Here is an 18,278-nt window from a genome sequence, read left to right as displayed (position 1 = left end):
TCGGGGTGCTACACATCAGTCTTGATGCCTCAAAATGACCCGGAAGAACGTCTTTAATCGATTGCAAACATTTTTGCTTTCCTCTTCAGAACTATTTGAATCATATTCATAACTGGATGCGTAACAAGAAAGCATCTTCTCCGAATCTGAAGCCATTGTTTTGATTCTTGAGCAAGGCAAGACAGTCTTGGCGTGACGTCACGAACTGGGGAAAGGACTTTCTGAAAATGCCCAATTCGCAGCTCAATTTTTTGCAGATTTTGGACACTTTAAGTCATTTTTATTGGTGTTTTGCATTTGACTAAAAATACCCTACTGCATGTTTTGGGTATTTTAGATGCTATAAAACGTTTTTCTGGTGTCAGTTAAAAAACAAAAAAGTGATGTCGGTTTTCCTTTAAGTTAGCTATCTTTGATGCTGACTAAATACTCATGAGGGACAATGTAACGGCTTTTTAGAAAGAAGAAAAATGCTCAGTTTTGATCAAAATTGGCAGGAAGATATTTAACTAACAAGGGCATTGATGATTTTAGAGGACATTTACAGTTGTAAGAAATTCTGACTTCTAATATTTGGGTTACCTTTGACTAAATGAATTGAGTACCGGAACTCATTTTTGGGTATCTTTCTCATATTCAACCTCAACTAGCAAAGGCAGGATTTTATTACATAGTACTTTACATGCTAGTCGATGTGAGTTGATGTTAAGGCAACAAAATGAGTTTATGTAAACGGGGTGTCTGTGTTTTGCACATCCCCAAATTATAACAATGACATAATGTAAAAACACACGCAAAGGAAACTTGCAGGCTTACTCACAAGAACCATGGGTGGTGGTGAAATCAAAACGCGTGACCTCCCGCTGTCCGTAGCGCAAAATACTGATCAGCTGACCCTCATAGGTGACCCCAGGACGCAGACCAGAGATGGTGTAGGAGTTGAGGTGACTGGGCACAATCACCTCCTTCCAGGGGCTGCGGGAATTTTTCTATAAAAAAAAGAGAGGAATGACGACCATTTATTTCTTCTTTTTTTTAAATATAGTAACATTTGAAAGAGTTTAACAACTTTTCATTGCTTCAGTAGCAGTACAACCGTCAACTCATGCAGTTTTGTCAAACTAGTAAGTACCCTGCAGTTGTTTTGGTTGTATGCCAAAGTTATCCTTCTATCCGTTCATTTTCCGATCTGCTTCACCCTGACAAGGACTGCGGGGCATGATGGAGCCTATCCCAGCTGTTTTTGGCCAGTAGGCAGGAGACACCCTGAACCAGTTGCCAGCCAATAACCGGAAACAAATTCCTTGAGAGAACCCACACAGGCCCCATGGAGAATATGCAAACTCCACACAAGAATCAAATCCAAGACCTCTGCACCCTGAGGTCGATGTGCTAACGGCTGGATGAACCGGCCGCTCATTATCCTTGTTGTCTTCAGTAATATCAAAGTGGTAGACCGCATCCCATTAACCAAAGACAAGCTTTTTAGATAAAGAATATAATCTTGTTCTCCTTTGGGCTTTCCCCTTCAGGGGTCGCCACAGCGAATCAGTGTCCTCCATCTTCAGAGCTTTGATTCGCATGTTTGTTTTGGCCAAGCTTTTACATCGGATGCCCTTCCTGACACAACTTTAAAGGTATTCAAATGAATGATTGTCTCTCCTTGTTTGTGTCCTCCATTTGGCTGGTGATGTGTCCCTGGTATACCCCACCTTTGGACAAATATCAGCTGGGATAGAGTCAATTTCAAAAAACCCCAACAAAGACAAGCAGTAATAGAAAATGGATGGCTACATAATCGATAGTTGTACTGAACCCATTAAAGGAGCAGAGAAAAAAGACAATGAATAGACAAATCCTGAGTGTCAATGACAGTTGCTGTTGTAACTCACAATTTTCCATTTGAGGATGTATTGTGTGATCTGAACCGATGAGGGTGGGTTCCACTGGATGGGGTGCGAGTCCGGCTGTTTGCCCGCCTCTGTGATGATGACTTGGACTGGCCTGTGGCCATCTGGAAAGTTGCAGCGAGACTCGATGAGAGACAGAAGAAGCCGGAGGCGACATCCAGGACGTTGACATGATGGTGTTACAGTACTGCAGCTGTGGTTTGGTGTGGGTTAAAGATGGCTTCTGAGACACTTTGGCACAACCAAAGCACCAGTTCACAGTGTGGCATAACACCTGAGTACTATGCTCAGCACTATTTATCTGCCCGCCCACCTTTTTTTGCATCTATTTCTCTTTCATCGGTGCGGGTCAGACCTCGACAAAATTTGTCTAGTCTGGTGAGACTTTAGAATGAGAGATACAGTACAAATTTTGAGATTGTCCTTTTTAACATAAAGTAGCGGGTGAGATTGATCATGAAGAGTCAAAGAAGTAAGTGAAGAAATGTTTCCCACCTTGGTAATTCTGCTGGGGTTCACATCTCATTTCTCCAATCCCATTGCCATAGCAATAACAGCGGTAATGGAGGCTATGGATGACTTTGTCCCATGACTCTCCAATTTGATAGAAAGCCCTTGTCTGGGGCTCCTGACACTGATCTGTTGTAGGAGATGACAATGATGTGCTTGCAGTTGTTCACATAGCATGCGTTTCACTTTTGGAGCCTAACAGCAAACACCAAATTTGACACAGCTGCTCAGCATTCAAAACTGAGACATGGAAAACAAGTCACATGATAACGGGGGGTTGCTAATTGGGCCAGATTTTGACATTTTGATTCATGAATGTTACTTTTGCTGCTTCAAGTTTAAAAATGAATGGGTGTGCTTTAAGTTAGTTTCAAAGGACAGATTTTCCCAAATGAAATAATCGTCTTCCTGAAAATGCATTTCTTTCAGTTTGTTTGTTTGACCTGAATCTTTAGCTTATGACCTCTGTTGTGATTCGACACAATTTTTGTCACAATACAGATAGAATTTCGTCTCAACCAAGCCATTTAAAACCCTGCAAAGTGAATTCAAGGATGTGTAAGGATGTGTTGGCAAAAAACATAGAAGGCGCAACATCTATTTATCAGTGAAATACATGCTGCACGTTTGAGAAGGCAATTGCTTCATTTTCCGGATTTTGAAGCCTCATTTTATATACTTGGCATTGACAATTTTTTTAACCATTCAAATCATGCAATTATTCACAGCACTCTTTTATAATAATAATAATAATAATAATAATAATAATAATAATAATAATAATAATAATAATAATAATAATAATAATAATAATAATATAATACATTTTATTTCTAAGCGCCTTTCAAAACTATCAAGGACACTTTTGTGAGACACTGGTGTCTCAAATGAAGAAGTTATTTATGTTTATAGAGACTTTGAGACGAACTTAATAAGTTCCACCGAAGGTAGGAGCATACCAATAGCATCGCACTTCCATCGACCGCGTCCCTGTCCATAGCAGGTGCAGTTCATCATGTAGCCCTCATCGTGGCGCTTGGAGAACTCCTGGTTGACATCATAGGTCAAGCCCTCTACAATACATTGATCTGGAAACATAAAAGGTCAGAGAGTATCACATGCGGTTGACAGGCGACAGCTCGCGAGTTTCATGCCATCTTGCGGCTCTCACCTCGCAGCTGTGAGTGAGCGATACAATTCCACTCGCCGCGACCATTCCCGAGGCACGTGCACTCCATCATGTGGCCCATGACATCATGGCGTTTGTCCCATTTGTCACCAACGCGGTGCATGACACCGTCATTAGTTGTGCACACCTCCTCATGGGCTACGGGAAAGGATCATAAATTAGAACAAAAAGTACTCTCTACGTTCCCATAGTACGCACATGCTTGTGGGTATTGATTTGTTTCTGTTTGAGATCGGTCCAATGTAGTGAATGTCAAACATTAAATAACACAAAAATTGACAATTGACAAGACCAGCGGGCTCAAGGACAGTTTCTGCCACTAGGCGGTCAGGAGACTCAACTCCCTCCCAGCCCTGCCCCCCTACCCCTTTCCACTGCCACACTCACCGAACTCACGCTACACGTTGTACTATCATCCGGAACTCTATTTTTTCTTTTTTTATGCACGACCTCACCTCAACCATTTTTGTTTTTGCATTACTACACTACGTCACTATACACACGACACTACCTCACTTTAATATTAGTAGACGTACAAATTCCACCATGACGTCCCTGATCCACTGCTGACACAGTAATTTCATCTGTGCTGTATGTCATACATATTAGCATATTTGACAATAAAGCTGACTTTGACTTTGACTTTGAATCTACATGTATTGTCTGTTGTCAATTGTCTTTCTTTTTTAGCCACATCATAAGTGCCTTGCACGCTGGGTTCGAGAGGACAATAATTTCATCTGTGCTGTAGGTCATGCGGATTAGCATATTTGACAATAAGTTTCTGAAAGAGTAATACAACGGCTCGCTACATTACAACAGAACAAATGAATTACGAGATTTTAATTATGGTTAAGACAGTAATCACGCATTACAATAAACTAGCAGACACTTCTCCTTGCATGCGGGTTTGTATTCAATTGTGTCAATCTTTATTCTTTCAATTAGCCCTCACACACTCACCAGCCATCGGGCAGAATCCAAAGTGTTGGTCGGCTTCATAGTTGTACGTGGTCCCGCACCACTTCATGCCGTCACGACGGCCATCAGAAGTGCAGTCGGTGTAGTTGCGGCCGCTGTACAGGTAGGGGAAGTGGCAAAGGGCGCCGTTGGAGTTGCCTCCTCGTGTGGCCACAATGGCTGGTAATAATGTGGAGGAAACAATGTTACCTTAAATACTATTTGGTTTACATGAAGATTGTAAACATTGCTCTGAGACAACAAGACCACCCGGACAAAATGCAAAAACCTGTTTGTGTGAGTTTGTCTAGAAATCCTATGTCACTATCAGCTAAAAGACCTGAAAATGAGTCACACCATAATTGCAAATGGTCTCTTTCATTCTTCTTACCGTTCTTCTCAGTACAGTAAGAGTACTGCTGGTCTCGCTCATAGTCTGAGGTGGTCGAACACCAGAGTTGGCCATCCGTGCGTCCGTCCGTGGTGCAGGAGTAGTAGGTCTTCCCCATGAAGACAAATGGGAACACGCATGGCTGGCCATTGGAGTTGCCACTGTACACCTGATTTCGGGCCTCTGGACAAATCAAGAAGTTCCATTTGCTGTTAATGGATGGTTTTGAAACCTTGAAGCTATTTATGTTCTGCTATCATCCAAATTTTCCAGTCTTCAATTCATTAAACCTGGGAGCACCTCAGTGATGGCAGATAACTTGGTTTGTGGCCCCAAAAGGGCAAGTCAAGCCAAACATGTTCTTGATATATTCTCTGTACAGCCACAAGTGCCATTCATGGTATTCAGATTCATCATACGTTTGTGGGATATGAACTAAGCAGCAGAATAGTTTTCATCCATCTCACAGTGTGGTTAGTTTGCCACTGACTGTCAGATGAACATAATTCAACTTTTGTCTTTTTTTTCTAAGTTTGGTCATGTGATATTCAGAAGGTGATCCCTGATTAGTCATTATCACTTGGGGTGTCGTGTTCACTCGGCAGCAAGTGGCAAAATGTGTAAATAATAACAGAATGAAAAACGGATCAGTCAGAGAAGCAATGTAAATAAAGAGAGGTTAAGTCAACCGCAGCTGTGATTTGCATTGATTTTCTGAGATCTCCAGGAATGACGAGGCGGGCAGTAAACCAGGAAGCATTAATGATGACACAACAGGTTCAGAAAAATTGTACAACGTGCCCCGGAGAAATGTAGTTTTTGGGATTGCAATTAACTCATTCAGTGCCAGATGTACAAAAATGTGTCCACTCCAGTGCCAGGGTTTTTGTCATTGTCACTTGAATTCCAGGATCCACAGAACATTGCGTATTAGGACGACATAAACATTCAATACAGAGTTAGAACCGTAGACTTCCTTCTTTCATCATAAAAAAAGAGTTAATTCCTAAATTATATGGGTCTGGAGTTATATTAGCTTGAAATGAGGGCAGCTGTCCAAAATAAAATGTAATACATACATACGTATTGGTTTATATTGCGCTTTAACAACAACTGAAGCTGGAATAAAGCGCTAACATGGAAAAAAGAGGAATGCTTCCCCCTTGTGGAAATGAAGAAACATTGCCAGAGGCCATGGCCAGCGCTTTATCTGCATGAAAAAACAAAACCTGAACAAATTCAGGAATGGCGTTCTACGTCGTATTTTCAATTCCCGCATAAACTTGTGAATGGCAGCGAATGAGTTGAGCAAATCCATTAATTGCTTGCACAGCTCAGAGTTCTGAGATGTCAATGAGTCATAACTACTAAGATGTGTGGAACGCTGACACTTGCACCAAAAACTCAACTAATGCAAACTGAAGATTATTGGTGATTGATTTTAGAGTCTTTGAAGTGCGTATCCATCTTTTTTTTAAATAGCACAAAGATGACGGTCACTTTGCTAATGTCTGTTTTGAACATTAGCAAAGCTATAAAATCTCTTTTATTCAATGCCAAAAACATCATGCAACATTACATTTCAGTCTATACTATTAAACATTTTCTTAAGTTCAAAGCTTCAGTCAGTAATTCTCATTTTACCAAAGTTGTTTCACTCAAGGATCTTTCCCCTTACAAAGATACTGAATGGACAGCCGACGCCTCCGGACAAGTTGTGTCCATAATTTGTAAAATCGCTTCAAATGAGTGTATTTTACAAATATTCCATCGCATATAGCTATATTTTACGTTTTAAGACTCGCGCTGAATGTTCAGGAAGTCTTGTTTTTGAGTTGGCGACGGGTCCTGACGTCACGTCACGGAAGGAACGCCCCTGACCAAGAAAGGACACACAATGCATTTTGCGGTACTTTGTTTGGTCTGAAAACTTCGTGTTGATCCGTGTTGATAGCGAAATTAGAAGGAAAACATAAATAACGCGATGGTGAATCCTTGTGTGTTTCACCAAGACAACTATTTGATATTCGCTGACACAAATTCCAAGCAGACAAATAAGCCCATTTCCAACGGAGCTCTGCCGCCATCTTCTGCATTTTCTCGGGGTGCTACACATCTCTCTTGATGCCTCAAAATGACCCGGAAGAACGTCTTTAATCGATTGCAAACATTTATGCTTTCCTCTTCAGAACAATTTGAATCATATTCATAACTGGATGCGTAACAAGAAAGCATATTATATGAATCTGAAGCCATTCTTTTGATTCTTGAGCAAGGCAAGACAGTCTTGGCGTGATGTCACGAACTGGGGAAAGGACTTTCTGAAAATGCCCAATTCGCAGCTCAATTTTTTTGCAGATTTTGGACACTTTAAGTCATTTTTATTGGTGTTTTGCATTTGACTAAAAATATCAGCCTGCGTGTTTTGGGTATTTTAGATGCTATAAAACGTTTTTCTGATGTCAGTTAGGAAACAAAAAAATGGTGTCGGTTGTCCTTTACGTACATACTGTACTTTTGCCACCTGGAGCATTTCTAGACAATGTACAAACTCTACAGTTGCATCTAACACTTTGGCATTTGGTGACTGAAATAACAAAGCACAGCCTACCAGAGAAGAAGATGAAACTAGAGAAGTGTTTCTATTCCACTCACCCCATTCCTGACAGCTGACTCCATTGCCCAGACACGTACAAAGCATTTGTTTGCTGCCCTGGTTTCTGATCCAACGCTGTCCGTCGTAGTAGGTGGCTCCAGAGTCGGTGCGGCAGGTTCCTTCAATAGGAGGATCTGTCTGCAGCTGAGGATCGAGGGGGCTCACCATCACTGAACCTGTGACTGTTAAAAACCAAAGCAAAGGTAACTGTGAACGGCTAGTCACACGGGTGCCGAAGTGAAGAATGTTGTGTTTCCTTTCTCACCTTGGCCTGCATTGTGGCGCTCACACTTCCACTCTCCTCGACCATTTCCCAAACACAAGCACTGCAGCGTGTGCCCACTGGCGTCATTCTTTGACCATGTGTCGCCAATGCGGTAGGACCTTCTGGTGTCCTGGTCATTGCAACGATCTGGGAGGGGCACCAGAGGAGTCAGACCAAACGACAACACGACCAAACCATGTGTCTCCTCTTACTTCTTGAGGTGCATGTGATACGGCCATTTCCCTCGCCCAGGCATGTACAGTCCAGCATCATCCAGCCTTGGTAGGGTTTCTCCCACGTCTCCCCCACCACATACGACGAGGCAGCATTGTTATCATAGCAACGCTCAGCTGGGTAGAAAAGTAGACATTTCAGCATTTATTTGATATCCTGGATCCTCAGTTTGAGGTCCGGGTACAAGTGCACTCTTTGTCCTCACTTGTAAGACAATTCAGTGAGCAAATCAAATGACTTTTACTCGCAATGTTGTCCAACAACTAGTGCACTTTAGGCCACGTTGTGGGCAATTAAAGCTGACTAATATACTACTGTGCTACTCCAGTAACACGAGGCTCAACCGATAAGGGTGTGTCTTGCAATAGTAGCCTATTAGACCCTACGGCTACAAGAGGCACAGAAAGGTAGAATGACTGTAGTTGCATCACCATCCATCCACCCCCATACATTTTCTACTGCTTATCTATGGTCAGGTCACTGGTGCAGCAGCTTAGGTAACAACGCCCACACTTTCCTCTCCCCAGCCACTTCTTCCAGTTCCAATGCCATCTGGGAGACATAGTCTCTCCAGTGTGTCTGGGGTCATTCCCATCGCCTCCTACTAGTGATATATGCCTGGAACACCTCACTGAGGAGGCATCCAGTAGACATCCGAATCAGATGTCCAAGCCACTTCATCTGCACTTCAGTGTTAATACTAGCGGTGTACAGTTTTGTCTCACCAAGAACATGTTCTACTTGTGTGCAGTAATCAGAATCAGAATCATAACCATAGTGAAAAAACGTCTGTGTAAGCTCTCAGTCGTACAGGAGTGGTCCATCGATGAGAAGGTTTCTTCAGCCGTCATCTGTACAAATTTGTACAGATGACGGCTGAAGAAACCTTCTCATCCATAGTGAAAAAAAACGTACTGAGACAGATTGGTTTCACAAGCGCACTGAATTGTTTCACAAGTGAGTACAAAGAGCATACCAGATCACGGGCCTCAGGATGGACATATGGATATTGGGTAAATGTTGAAATATCTTGATTTAGTTAAACCCATATTTTAGGCTTGAGAGAATTGGCCATGAAATCCATGCAGATGATTGCGACACGAGCAAAGATGACTCTTCTCCTCTCACATTCTTTGTTTGACTGGCTCGTTAAATATTTACAGCGATATTAAACACAAGTTGGTCTTTGAGTTTGTGGATGTGATTTCTTTCACTTTTCAAGCAGGCCTATCCATCCAGTGAAAACATGTTCATTTAGAAAACACTACACACCCACAGGCTTGCAGGTCCACTCTCCTTTGCCATTTCCAAGACACACACACTCCAGCATGTAGTCAGCAGTGTCATGAGGTCTCTGCCAGGTGTCACCGATTTTGTAAGACCTTCCACCTTCATGGCAACGATCTGCGAATGACAACATGATATGGTTCATTCAACAAGTAGAGAAAATATTTGACAGTGGGTGTGCTCTACTTGTTTGTTTTGGTGCTCCATTAAAGGAACAGTTACTTGGAGGTTTATGACAGATCACTGCAGTGGTACACTAGCCTGACTTCAGGCAGTGTGGATTCAGTTACCTATCTAGTGTTGTGTCCACAGTTGTCTGTCACTGTATTCGCCCTGTAGTTGACTGCCGACCATTTCAAGGTATCTTTTGTCAGCTGTTATACACTTTAATTTAGATGAAGCTTATCAGGATAAGCAATATGGAAAATTGATGGATGGATGGATCTATGCAAATGTCCATCAGCCTCTTTCTGGTGTGTCACATTGTATACAGTATTAGTATTAGCGACCTTTAGCTTAATTAAACTATATGATTTGGTTGAGAATTTAAAAAGTTTAAATGTGTGATATTTAATTTTATTATGTTGTATGCACCCTTTGTGTTTATGCTCGTGGCCATCATTGAAAAGTTGATGACATTTATGTTAATTTTGGTTCTCCTGTCTATGGCCTTTCATTGTACAGTATCTGTTTGCATTAAGCTAACAGGCTTTAATTAGATAAAATATATGGTTTGGTTGAACATTTTGAATTTAAATATACTCAATTGATGAAAAGGTTTCATCCGTCATCTGTACTTCTTTGAAGGTGTCGGACGTTTCGCTCCGCATCCAAATAGCTTTGTCAGTGAACTAAAGTTAGTTTGCAGACGAAGCTGAAGAAACCTTTTCATCGATGGGCCACTCCTGTGGCTTACACAGACGTAATATACTCTACTGACGTCTCTTAATACGTTTAATTTCATTTTCTCCAAGTGATGTTATATGATCATCATGTTGCACAAATGTTTATTTTATTTAAACGTTTAAATATTTGGGTAGATCTGAGGTCTATGGCCCAAAATAAACAATGTTTATTGTACGCAAAGGTTAGATAATGCTCACACAAAGCAAATACATTTTCTGCACAAGAATGACAGTGTTTATCACATTAGGGAACTCACTTGCGATGGTACAGCTGATTTTGCCCCGACCAGATCCAATGCAAGTGCAGTCCCACATCATTCCGTCCTTTGGCCTCTCGTATGTTTCACCAACCCGGTATGTCCGGTCATTGTACTTATCATAACAAGACTCCTCCACTAATGAAAGTCAAAAGGAAGCATAACATCAAAAAAAAAAGTACTCAGAAGTGCTGCCTGTGAACTAATATTAATGTGTACTTGGGTTTAATAAATTAGGTGTTTGTTATAGCCAAATAGTACATATAGCAGAATAAGTTTAAGTTTCCCATTATAATGAATGTGATAATAATAGGAAAAAAATCTCACTTACCTTCAGGTTTTGTTTTACATTTGATGCCTTGTGCTCCATTACAGGTGCATAGCAACGTGCTGCCCCGGTAAGTTTTCTCCCACTGCTCGTTCACTCTGAATGAGCGACCATTTTCCTCGCACCCAACTGTGGTAGAGATCATAAAAACATATGTCATCTCGGTGAATAATCAAAATAATAACATCCTATCTGTCTCACGATAAGAAACTGACATCTTCATTTTTGTGGTTGTTCTTTGCTGTTTGTTTGATGCTCGGGAAAGTTTGCACAATATTGTGCAATTGCATATCATAAAGAGAGCTGTTGCTTTCATTAGGACCCAGATTAAAGGCATTTATTTGATATCCTTGAGGCGCCACTTAAGGTCCATATACTAGTTTGTTCTCTGTCCAAACTACTGGGAAAACTGAATGCGTTGATTGAACGACTAATTCTTAATGTTTTTGTTTGGTTTTTGTTTGCACGAGTAACACCACCAGGCCCAATTCATAGGTGGTGTCTCACACTGGTACCCTCCAAGGCTGCAATACTAGAAGCAAATTTTCTGTTCATATTTTTGGCTCTTGAGTAGCATATCGTTGTACCATATAACTTATGAGCAGAAAAAATGTAGTTGTAAGCACTAATATTACACCTGAATCATTCTTATGCGCCAAATTGTCTCACAAGAGGACAAATAGTGCATTAGTGCAAGCATTTAAAGCAGGATAACAAGGATAGACAATAAAGAGTCTAACACACTTGTGTCAAAGTCAAGGCCGGGGGCCAGATCCGGTGCGCCACAACATTTTATGTGACCCCGTGATAGCAAATCATGTGTGTCACTTTTCATAATCCTTGCTGAAATTTCTACTGAAATGTCAACTTGTCATAGGTAATAAATGATGTTGAGCTTTTGCATTGGCCCTCCAAGAGAAGCAGTAACTCTGAAGCAGCCTGGGACAAAAAAATGAGTTTGACACCTCTGGTCTAACACATTGTTTGAGCGTGTATCCCAATAAGGCAACATTAGCATACTAGTAGGGTAGGCCATGTTTTTTTGTGAGGCAAAATTGTGTGACAATGACATTATAATTATAATTATATCTACATTTGCACAGTATACAGTTGACATTTTTATTTTGTTATGCTTAGAATATCTTGTTTTCTATCCTTTCACTCCCACCCCAACCACATCCCTCTTCAATTGCTGCTGTGGACTGCAAATTTCCCCATTGCGGGACGAATAAAGGTATTCTGATTCTGATTCTGATTCTGATGAATTTGTACAAGTGAACATTTCACGCAGTGCTAGATTTTCGCTAATGCGTGTTGGACTTTTGCAGAAATGTGTCAGTTGTGGAAGGTGTGATGTAAAATGCTTCACTTGTAAGTCACTGTTATTGTTTTTGGACACTGATTTTTCTTACTGGTGAAGAGTTGCTCAACAGCTTGCTAGTAAATGGACCTTAAACTGAAAATTGAGGATATTGAATAAATGCGTAAACAGTTTTTCTACAGCTGAGTATAATGCAAAACTAAAACCATGATACAGTAATAAACATTCTGTACTGTCAAAAGCATTGCCAAAAATCTATATATTTTTTCCAACAAACATGTCAATTCAAAATGAAGATTATGTTTTAAAGGCAGGCTATGGAAATAATAGCATCGCGCGTGTAAGTAAAACACGAACAAAAACAGTGATGAATAAACATATGTTTAAAAAAATATTAACCTAATAATAAAAGTCATGGCAAAAAGTTGTTGAGATTAAATGAGTGAAAAATACAAGCACAAACCTTCATTGACAACGTCTGCGTGGTGGAAATTGGGATACACCTGATACTGGTGACTTTGTCTTTTATTCTTCGGCACGCCGTGGACCACTGCGCTAAACACGCACACCGCCACCAGAACCCTCGTGAGTGGGACACAAGACATTTTACACGCAAAAAGAAAGACAACACAAAGTGGAAAGACGAGCAGTGCCCTTCTCTAAGGAAGAAAAAAAAAACAATAAACGCAGATCGCCTCAGTGGGTTATGTGGTACCCACTGCCGTGCAGCCGGTGCGCAAGGCTGAGGTGACTGCAGCGCAGACCTTATAAAGCCTGGCCGGGCTCATGTGATCCAGCCTGCCGGCCAACAAGAGGAGGGACTGAGCGGATCTTGAATTGTGGTGCGTGCTGACACTCCCCTTTGAAGAGAACAAAGAACAAGAGCAGCGGCAAACGTATTCAGATGTAAAAGTTCAGTTCTTGAGCAAAATGGAAAAAAACATGGAAAAAAAGAAGAGAAAGTTCAATTGCGGTATGAAAACACAATTTTTATTAATTTTTTTTTGTTTTTTTTTTTTGGGGGGGGGCAGTAATACTGTTCTGTAATTAGGTACAGTATTTGTTCTATGTTGCTGTATGAATGTGGAATGAAAATGAAAAGACAGAGTAGAAAGAAGCTGTCTAATAAAAAATGCTGTTTTGCGGAAAGAGCGGATGTTGGAGTGATCAACTCACTGATTTATAAGGACACAAATTTTAAAAGTGTTTTTCTGTTCTTGGTTTGATCATAAATGTATAATTCATAATTATAGAATCACATATATATATATATATATAAAAAAAAAAAAAATCCTCGTCTCACCCACGATGGGTGGTGTCTGTCCCCATTTCAGCTCGGGTCCTCTACCAGAGGCCAGGAAGCTTGAGGGTTCTGCGCAGTATCCGTGCTGTTCCCAGCACTGCGCTTTTCTGGACCGAGATATCCGATGTTGTTCCCGGGATCTGTTGCAACCACTCGTCGAGTTTGGGGGTCACTGCCCCAAGTGCTCCGACCACCACAGGCACGACTGTCACCTTTACCTTCCAGGCTCTCTCCAGCTCCTCTCTGAGCCCTTGGTATTTCTCGATTTTCTCATGTTCCTTCTTTCTGATGTTCCCATCACTCGGGACCGCTACATCCACGACAACGGCTTTCCTTTCCCCTTTATCTATGACCACGATATCTGGTTGGTTGGCCATTACCATCTTGTCAGTCTGTATCTGGAAGTCCCACAGGATTTTTGCTCGGTCATTCTCCACCACCTTGGGAGGTGTTTCCCATTTTGACCTTGGGGTTTCCAGTCCATACTCCGCACAGATGTTTCGGTAGACTATGCCAGCCACCTGGTTATGGCGCTCCATGTAGGCTTTCCCTGCCAGCATCTTACACCCTGCAGTTACGTGTTGGATTGTCTCAGGTGCCTCTTTGCACAACCTACACCTTGGGTCTTGTCTGGTGTGGTACATCCTTGCCTCTATGGCTCTGGTGTTCAGGGCCTGTTCTTGGGCAGCCAGGATGAGTGCCTCTGTGCTGTCCTTTAGGCCAGCCCTCTCTAGCCACTGATAGGACTTCTTGAGATCAGCCACTTCTGCTATGGTTCGGTGGTACATCCCGTGTAGGGGCTTTTCCTCCCATGATTGTCCCTCTTCCAGCACCTCATCCTCTGTTCCCCATTGACTGAGACATTCTCTGAGCACATCATCCGTTGGAGCCTTCTCTTTGATGTATTCATGGAGCTTGGATGTTTCATCCTGGACAGTGGCTCTCACACTCACTAGTCCCCGGCCTCCTTCCTTACGGCTTGTGTACAGTCTCAGGGTGCTGGACTTGGGATGGAACCCTCCGTGCATGGTGAGGAGTTTTCGGGTCTTAACATCTGTGGTCTGAATCTCTTCCTTTGGCCACCTTATTATTCCTGCAGGGTATCTGATCACTGGCAGGGCATAGCTGTTTATTGCCCGGGTCTTGTTCTTGCCATTGAGCTGGCTTCTGAGGACTTGCCTCACCCGCTGGAGGTATTTGGTCGTAGCCGCTTTCCTTGTTACTAATTCGAGGTTGCCATTGGCCTGTGGTATACCGAGGTACTTGTAGCTGTTTTCAATGTCTGCTATTGTTCCTTCAGGGAGTGAGACCCCTTCAGTGTGAACTACCTTGCCCCTCTTAGTCACCATCCGACTACATTTCTCCAGCCCGAATGACATTCCGATATCACTGCTGTAGATCCTGGTTGTGTGGATCAGGGAGTCTACGTCCCTTTCGCTCTTAGCATACAGCTTGATGTCATCCATGTAGAGGAGGTGACTGATCGTAGCTCCATTTCTGAGGCGGTATCCATAGCCTGTCTTGGCGATTATCTGGCTGAGGGGGTTCAGTCCTATGCAGAACAGCAGTGGGGAGAGTGCATCACCTTGGTATATGCCACATTTGATGGACACTTGCGTTTGGTGGCTTGCCATTGGCTTCAAGTGTGGTTTTCCACATCCTCATCGAGTTTGCAACGAAGGCTCTCAGGGTCCTGTTGACCTTATACAACTCCAAGCATTCATTGATCCATGTGTGTGGCATCGAGTCATATGCTTTCTTGTAATCAATCCAGGCTGTGCACAGGTTGGTATGTCGGGACCTGCAGTCTTGAGCGACTGTTCTGTCAACCAGCAGCTGATGTTTGGCACCTCTAGTATCTCTACTAATGCCTTTCTGTGCTTTGCTCATGTATTGATCCATGTGTCCACTTATCTTAGCCGCAATGATGCCTGACATGAGCTTCCATGTTGTGGAGAGACAGGTTATTGGCCGATAGTTGGAAGGAACTGCACCCTTTGAGGAATCCTTCATGATCAGGATTGTTCGCCCTTCGGTTAGCCATCCTGGGTGAGTCCCATCCATCAGCAGCTGGTTCATTTGTGCTGCTAGGCGCTCGTGGAGAGCTGTGAGTTTCTTTAGCCAGTAGGTGTGGACCATATCCGGGCCTGGTGCCGTCCAGTTTTTCATACCTGAGACTCTTCCTTGTATATCTGCCGCTGTGATGGTAACTGGGTTCTGTTCAGGGAGGTTGCTGTGCTCCTCTTTCAGAGTCACCAGCCATTGTGCACTGCTGTTATGTACGACCTCCTTCTCCCATATGCCTTTCCAGTATCTTTCAGTTTCCAGCCTTGGAGGGTCTGCTCTGCTGTTAGAACCCTGCCACTGAGCGTACACTTTCGCAGGTTGTGTTGCGAACAGCCTGTTTATTCTTCTGGCCTCATTCTCTTTCGTGTACCTCTTTAGGCGACTGGCCAAGGCCTGGAGCCTTTGTTTGGCAGTTTCGAGTGCTTCAGGTATGGTTATCTGCATGTACCTCTTGGGTATTGGCCTTTTATTCACACCTCTCTGGGTCTCCGTCAATTGACTCACATCTTTCCGAGCCGCCTTGATCTTGGCCTCCAACCGTCTTTTCCATGGTGGGTAATGAATCTCGTGGCTCTCATGGTTGCTCTTGTAGCCAAGCATGTCTAGGATCACTGATGCTGAGGTGTATATCAGCTCATTGGTTTCCGTGATCGTTCCGGTCGGGATCGTTCTCAGTGCTGCATTCACAGTTTCCATGAGACATTCAGGTGGTACTTCACATAGCCGTTGTAATCGGTGCCTTCATTGCCCAGTTTTCATTCTTGCCATGATCTTATCTCTCAGGTCATTTGCTGCCTCGCTCAGCATTTCATTTATTGGGGCTGGCTTCCCAATCTCATTATTCATTGGGGCTTGCCTCCCAATCTCTGGTTGAACCTCTTCCTGTGATGTGGCAGCCTGGGGCCCTTCACCTCGGAATTTGTGTTGTACCTCATCAATCTCAAGTTGTGATAGCAATTGCCGTTTGTGGATATTGGAACACTGAGCTACTAGTTGTTTCGTGGTCAACCGTGACTGTGGGTTTCGGAGTAACCATTCAGCCCCCATTCTCCGCATGTAACCTCTCTGACTAGGGTTGCTTGAGTAGTAGCATTCCAACAGAGCCATGTTATCGCATCTCGTCCATCTCCGCTTTGTTCCAGTAGCCCATTTTTCATCAGGGTGCTCTGGTTCCCCAGCACCTGACGCAGACCTTGTTTGGCCGGGCGACGTCTGAGCCGGCATGTCATTCCATTTATTGTCTCTCATCATTGTATGAGGTAGGCATTAGCGTGAAGGGTCTTGCCCAAGGACCCACACTGGATGATGTCATTGTGCTCATTTTCTCTGCCACAAGTGGGATTCGAACCCTCGTCTCCCATATGCCAAACCGATGCATTATCAACTGAGCTATCCAGCCGCTATATATATATATATATATATATATATATATATATATATATATATATATATATATATATATATATATATATATATATATATATATATATATATATATATATATATATATATATATATATATATATATATATATATATATATATATATATATATATATATATATATATATATAGCGGGCGGCCCGGTAGTCGAGTGGTTAGCACACGGCTTCACAGTGCAGAGGTCGCCGGTTCGCGTCCCGGTCCGGCCTCCCTGTGTGGAGTTTGCATGTTCTCCCCGGACCCGCGTGGGTTTTCTCCGGGTCCTCCGGTTTCCTCCCACACTCCAAAAACATGCATGGCAGGCAGATTGACCACTCCAAATTGTCCATAGGTGTGAGTGTGAGAGTGACTGTTGTATGTCTTTGTGTGCCCTGCGATTGGCTGGCAACCAATTCAGGGTGTCCCCCGCCTCGTGCCCGAAGACAGCTGAGATAGGCTCCAGCAACCCCCGCGACCCTAATGAGGAATAAGCGGTACGGAAAATGAGATGAGATGATATATATATATATATATATATATATATATATATATATATATATATATATATATATATATATATATATATATATGAAAGGCGCTTGAAAATGACATTTATTATTATATATATATATATAGACGCCGAAACATGTCAGGTATTTGAACACCGACAATACACTGTCTGTAAGATAAGAATCAGTTTTAAAATAAAATAATGAACTTGTGTTGTTTTCTCTTTTTCTGTAAATAACCACTATATGATGACTATACGATCACACGTTGTTCATTCTGTTTTGTTTTCTACAATGTTTTTGCATATTGAGAACTACTTGGACGAGACTTAGAGCTCGACTGGACATACACAGAAACATGCAGATGTGCATCCAGTACAATGGTTTAATAATCTGCTAGTGCTTCGTAATGCGTAAGATAAAAGAAAAATAAAGGTTTTTTTAAATACTTTTTGCACACAGTCCCACTTAAAAAATGCTTTGTTATTGGAATACTGCCATATGATCAATATTAAAATACATAACCAGATATACCAAATAAAACCAATATTTTTTTTCAAGCTGCATTGTAACATTATGCACACTTTGAACATTACACTTATGTTAAAATATATGAAAATAAAAAAATACATACAGGTATAGTACAGTATGATGTTTTTTTATTTATTAAGTTAACTAATAATTACAGTAAGTCTGAAAACGATCAAATGGAAATGTTTTCAAACATAAAATATACGGACATGAGCGGCCGAAATGAGCTTTCTC

General features: G+C 42.1%; 1 protein-coding gene across 2 annotated transcripts in view; it reads right to left on the bottom strand.

The window, feature by feature from the left end:
* Window positions 1-12,955, bottom strand: part of fn1b (fibronectin 1b) — a 41,705-nt gene extending 28,750 nt beyond the window's left edge. For both annotated transcript variants that reach the window (XM_088992270.1, XM_088992271.1), the window contains exons 1-14: window positions 12,677-12,955; window positions 10,896-11,021; window positions 10,565-10,702; window positions 9,388-9,519; window positions 8,094-8,231; window positions 7,882-8,028; window positions 7,616-7,798; window positions 4,961-5,143; window positions 4,573-4,749; window positions 3,592-3,747; window positions 3,380-3,508; window positions 2,406-2,549; window positions 1,893-2,014; window positions 821-989 (exon numbers count right to left, since the gene is read on the bottom strand). In XM_088992270.1, coding sequence (XP_088848396.1) covers window positions 821-989; window positions 1,893-2,014; window positions 2,406-2,549; window positions 3,380-3,508; window positions 3,592-3,747; window positions 4,573-4,749; window positions 4,961-5,143; window positions 7,616-7,798; window positions 7,882-8,028; window positions 8,094-8,231; window positions 9,388-9,519; window positions 10,565-10,702; window positions 10,896-11,021; window positions 12,677-12,818 — 2,086 coding nt within the window. In that variant the 5' untranslated portion in view covers window positions 12,819-12,955. The remainder of the gene's footprint in view (window positions 1-820; window positions 990-1,892; window positions 2,015-2,405; window positions 2,550-3,379; window positions 3,509-3,591; window positions 3,748-4,572; window positions 4,750-4,960; window positions 5,144-7,615; window positions 7,799-7,881; window positions 8,029-8,093; window positions 8,232-9,387; window positions 9,520-10,564; window positions 10,703-10,895; window positions 11,022-12,676) is intronic.
* Window positions 12,956-18,278: the final 5,323 nt, after the last annotated feature.

Source organism: Hippocampus bargibanti, linkage group LG03 (genome assembly GCF_051943395.1).
Source record: "Hippocampus bargibanti isolate YZ-2025 linkage group LG03, ASM5194339v1, whole genome shotgun sequence".
Classification (NCBI taxonomy): domain Eukaryota; kingdom Metazoa; phylum Chordata; class Actinopteri; order Syngnathiformes; family Syngnathidae; genus Hippocampus; species Hippocampus bargibanti.
This window is presented reverse-complemented; position numbering and strand designations above follow the sequence as displayed.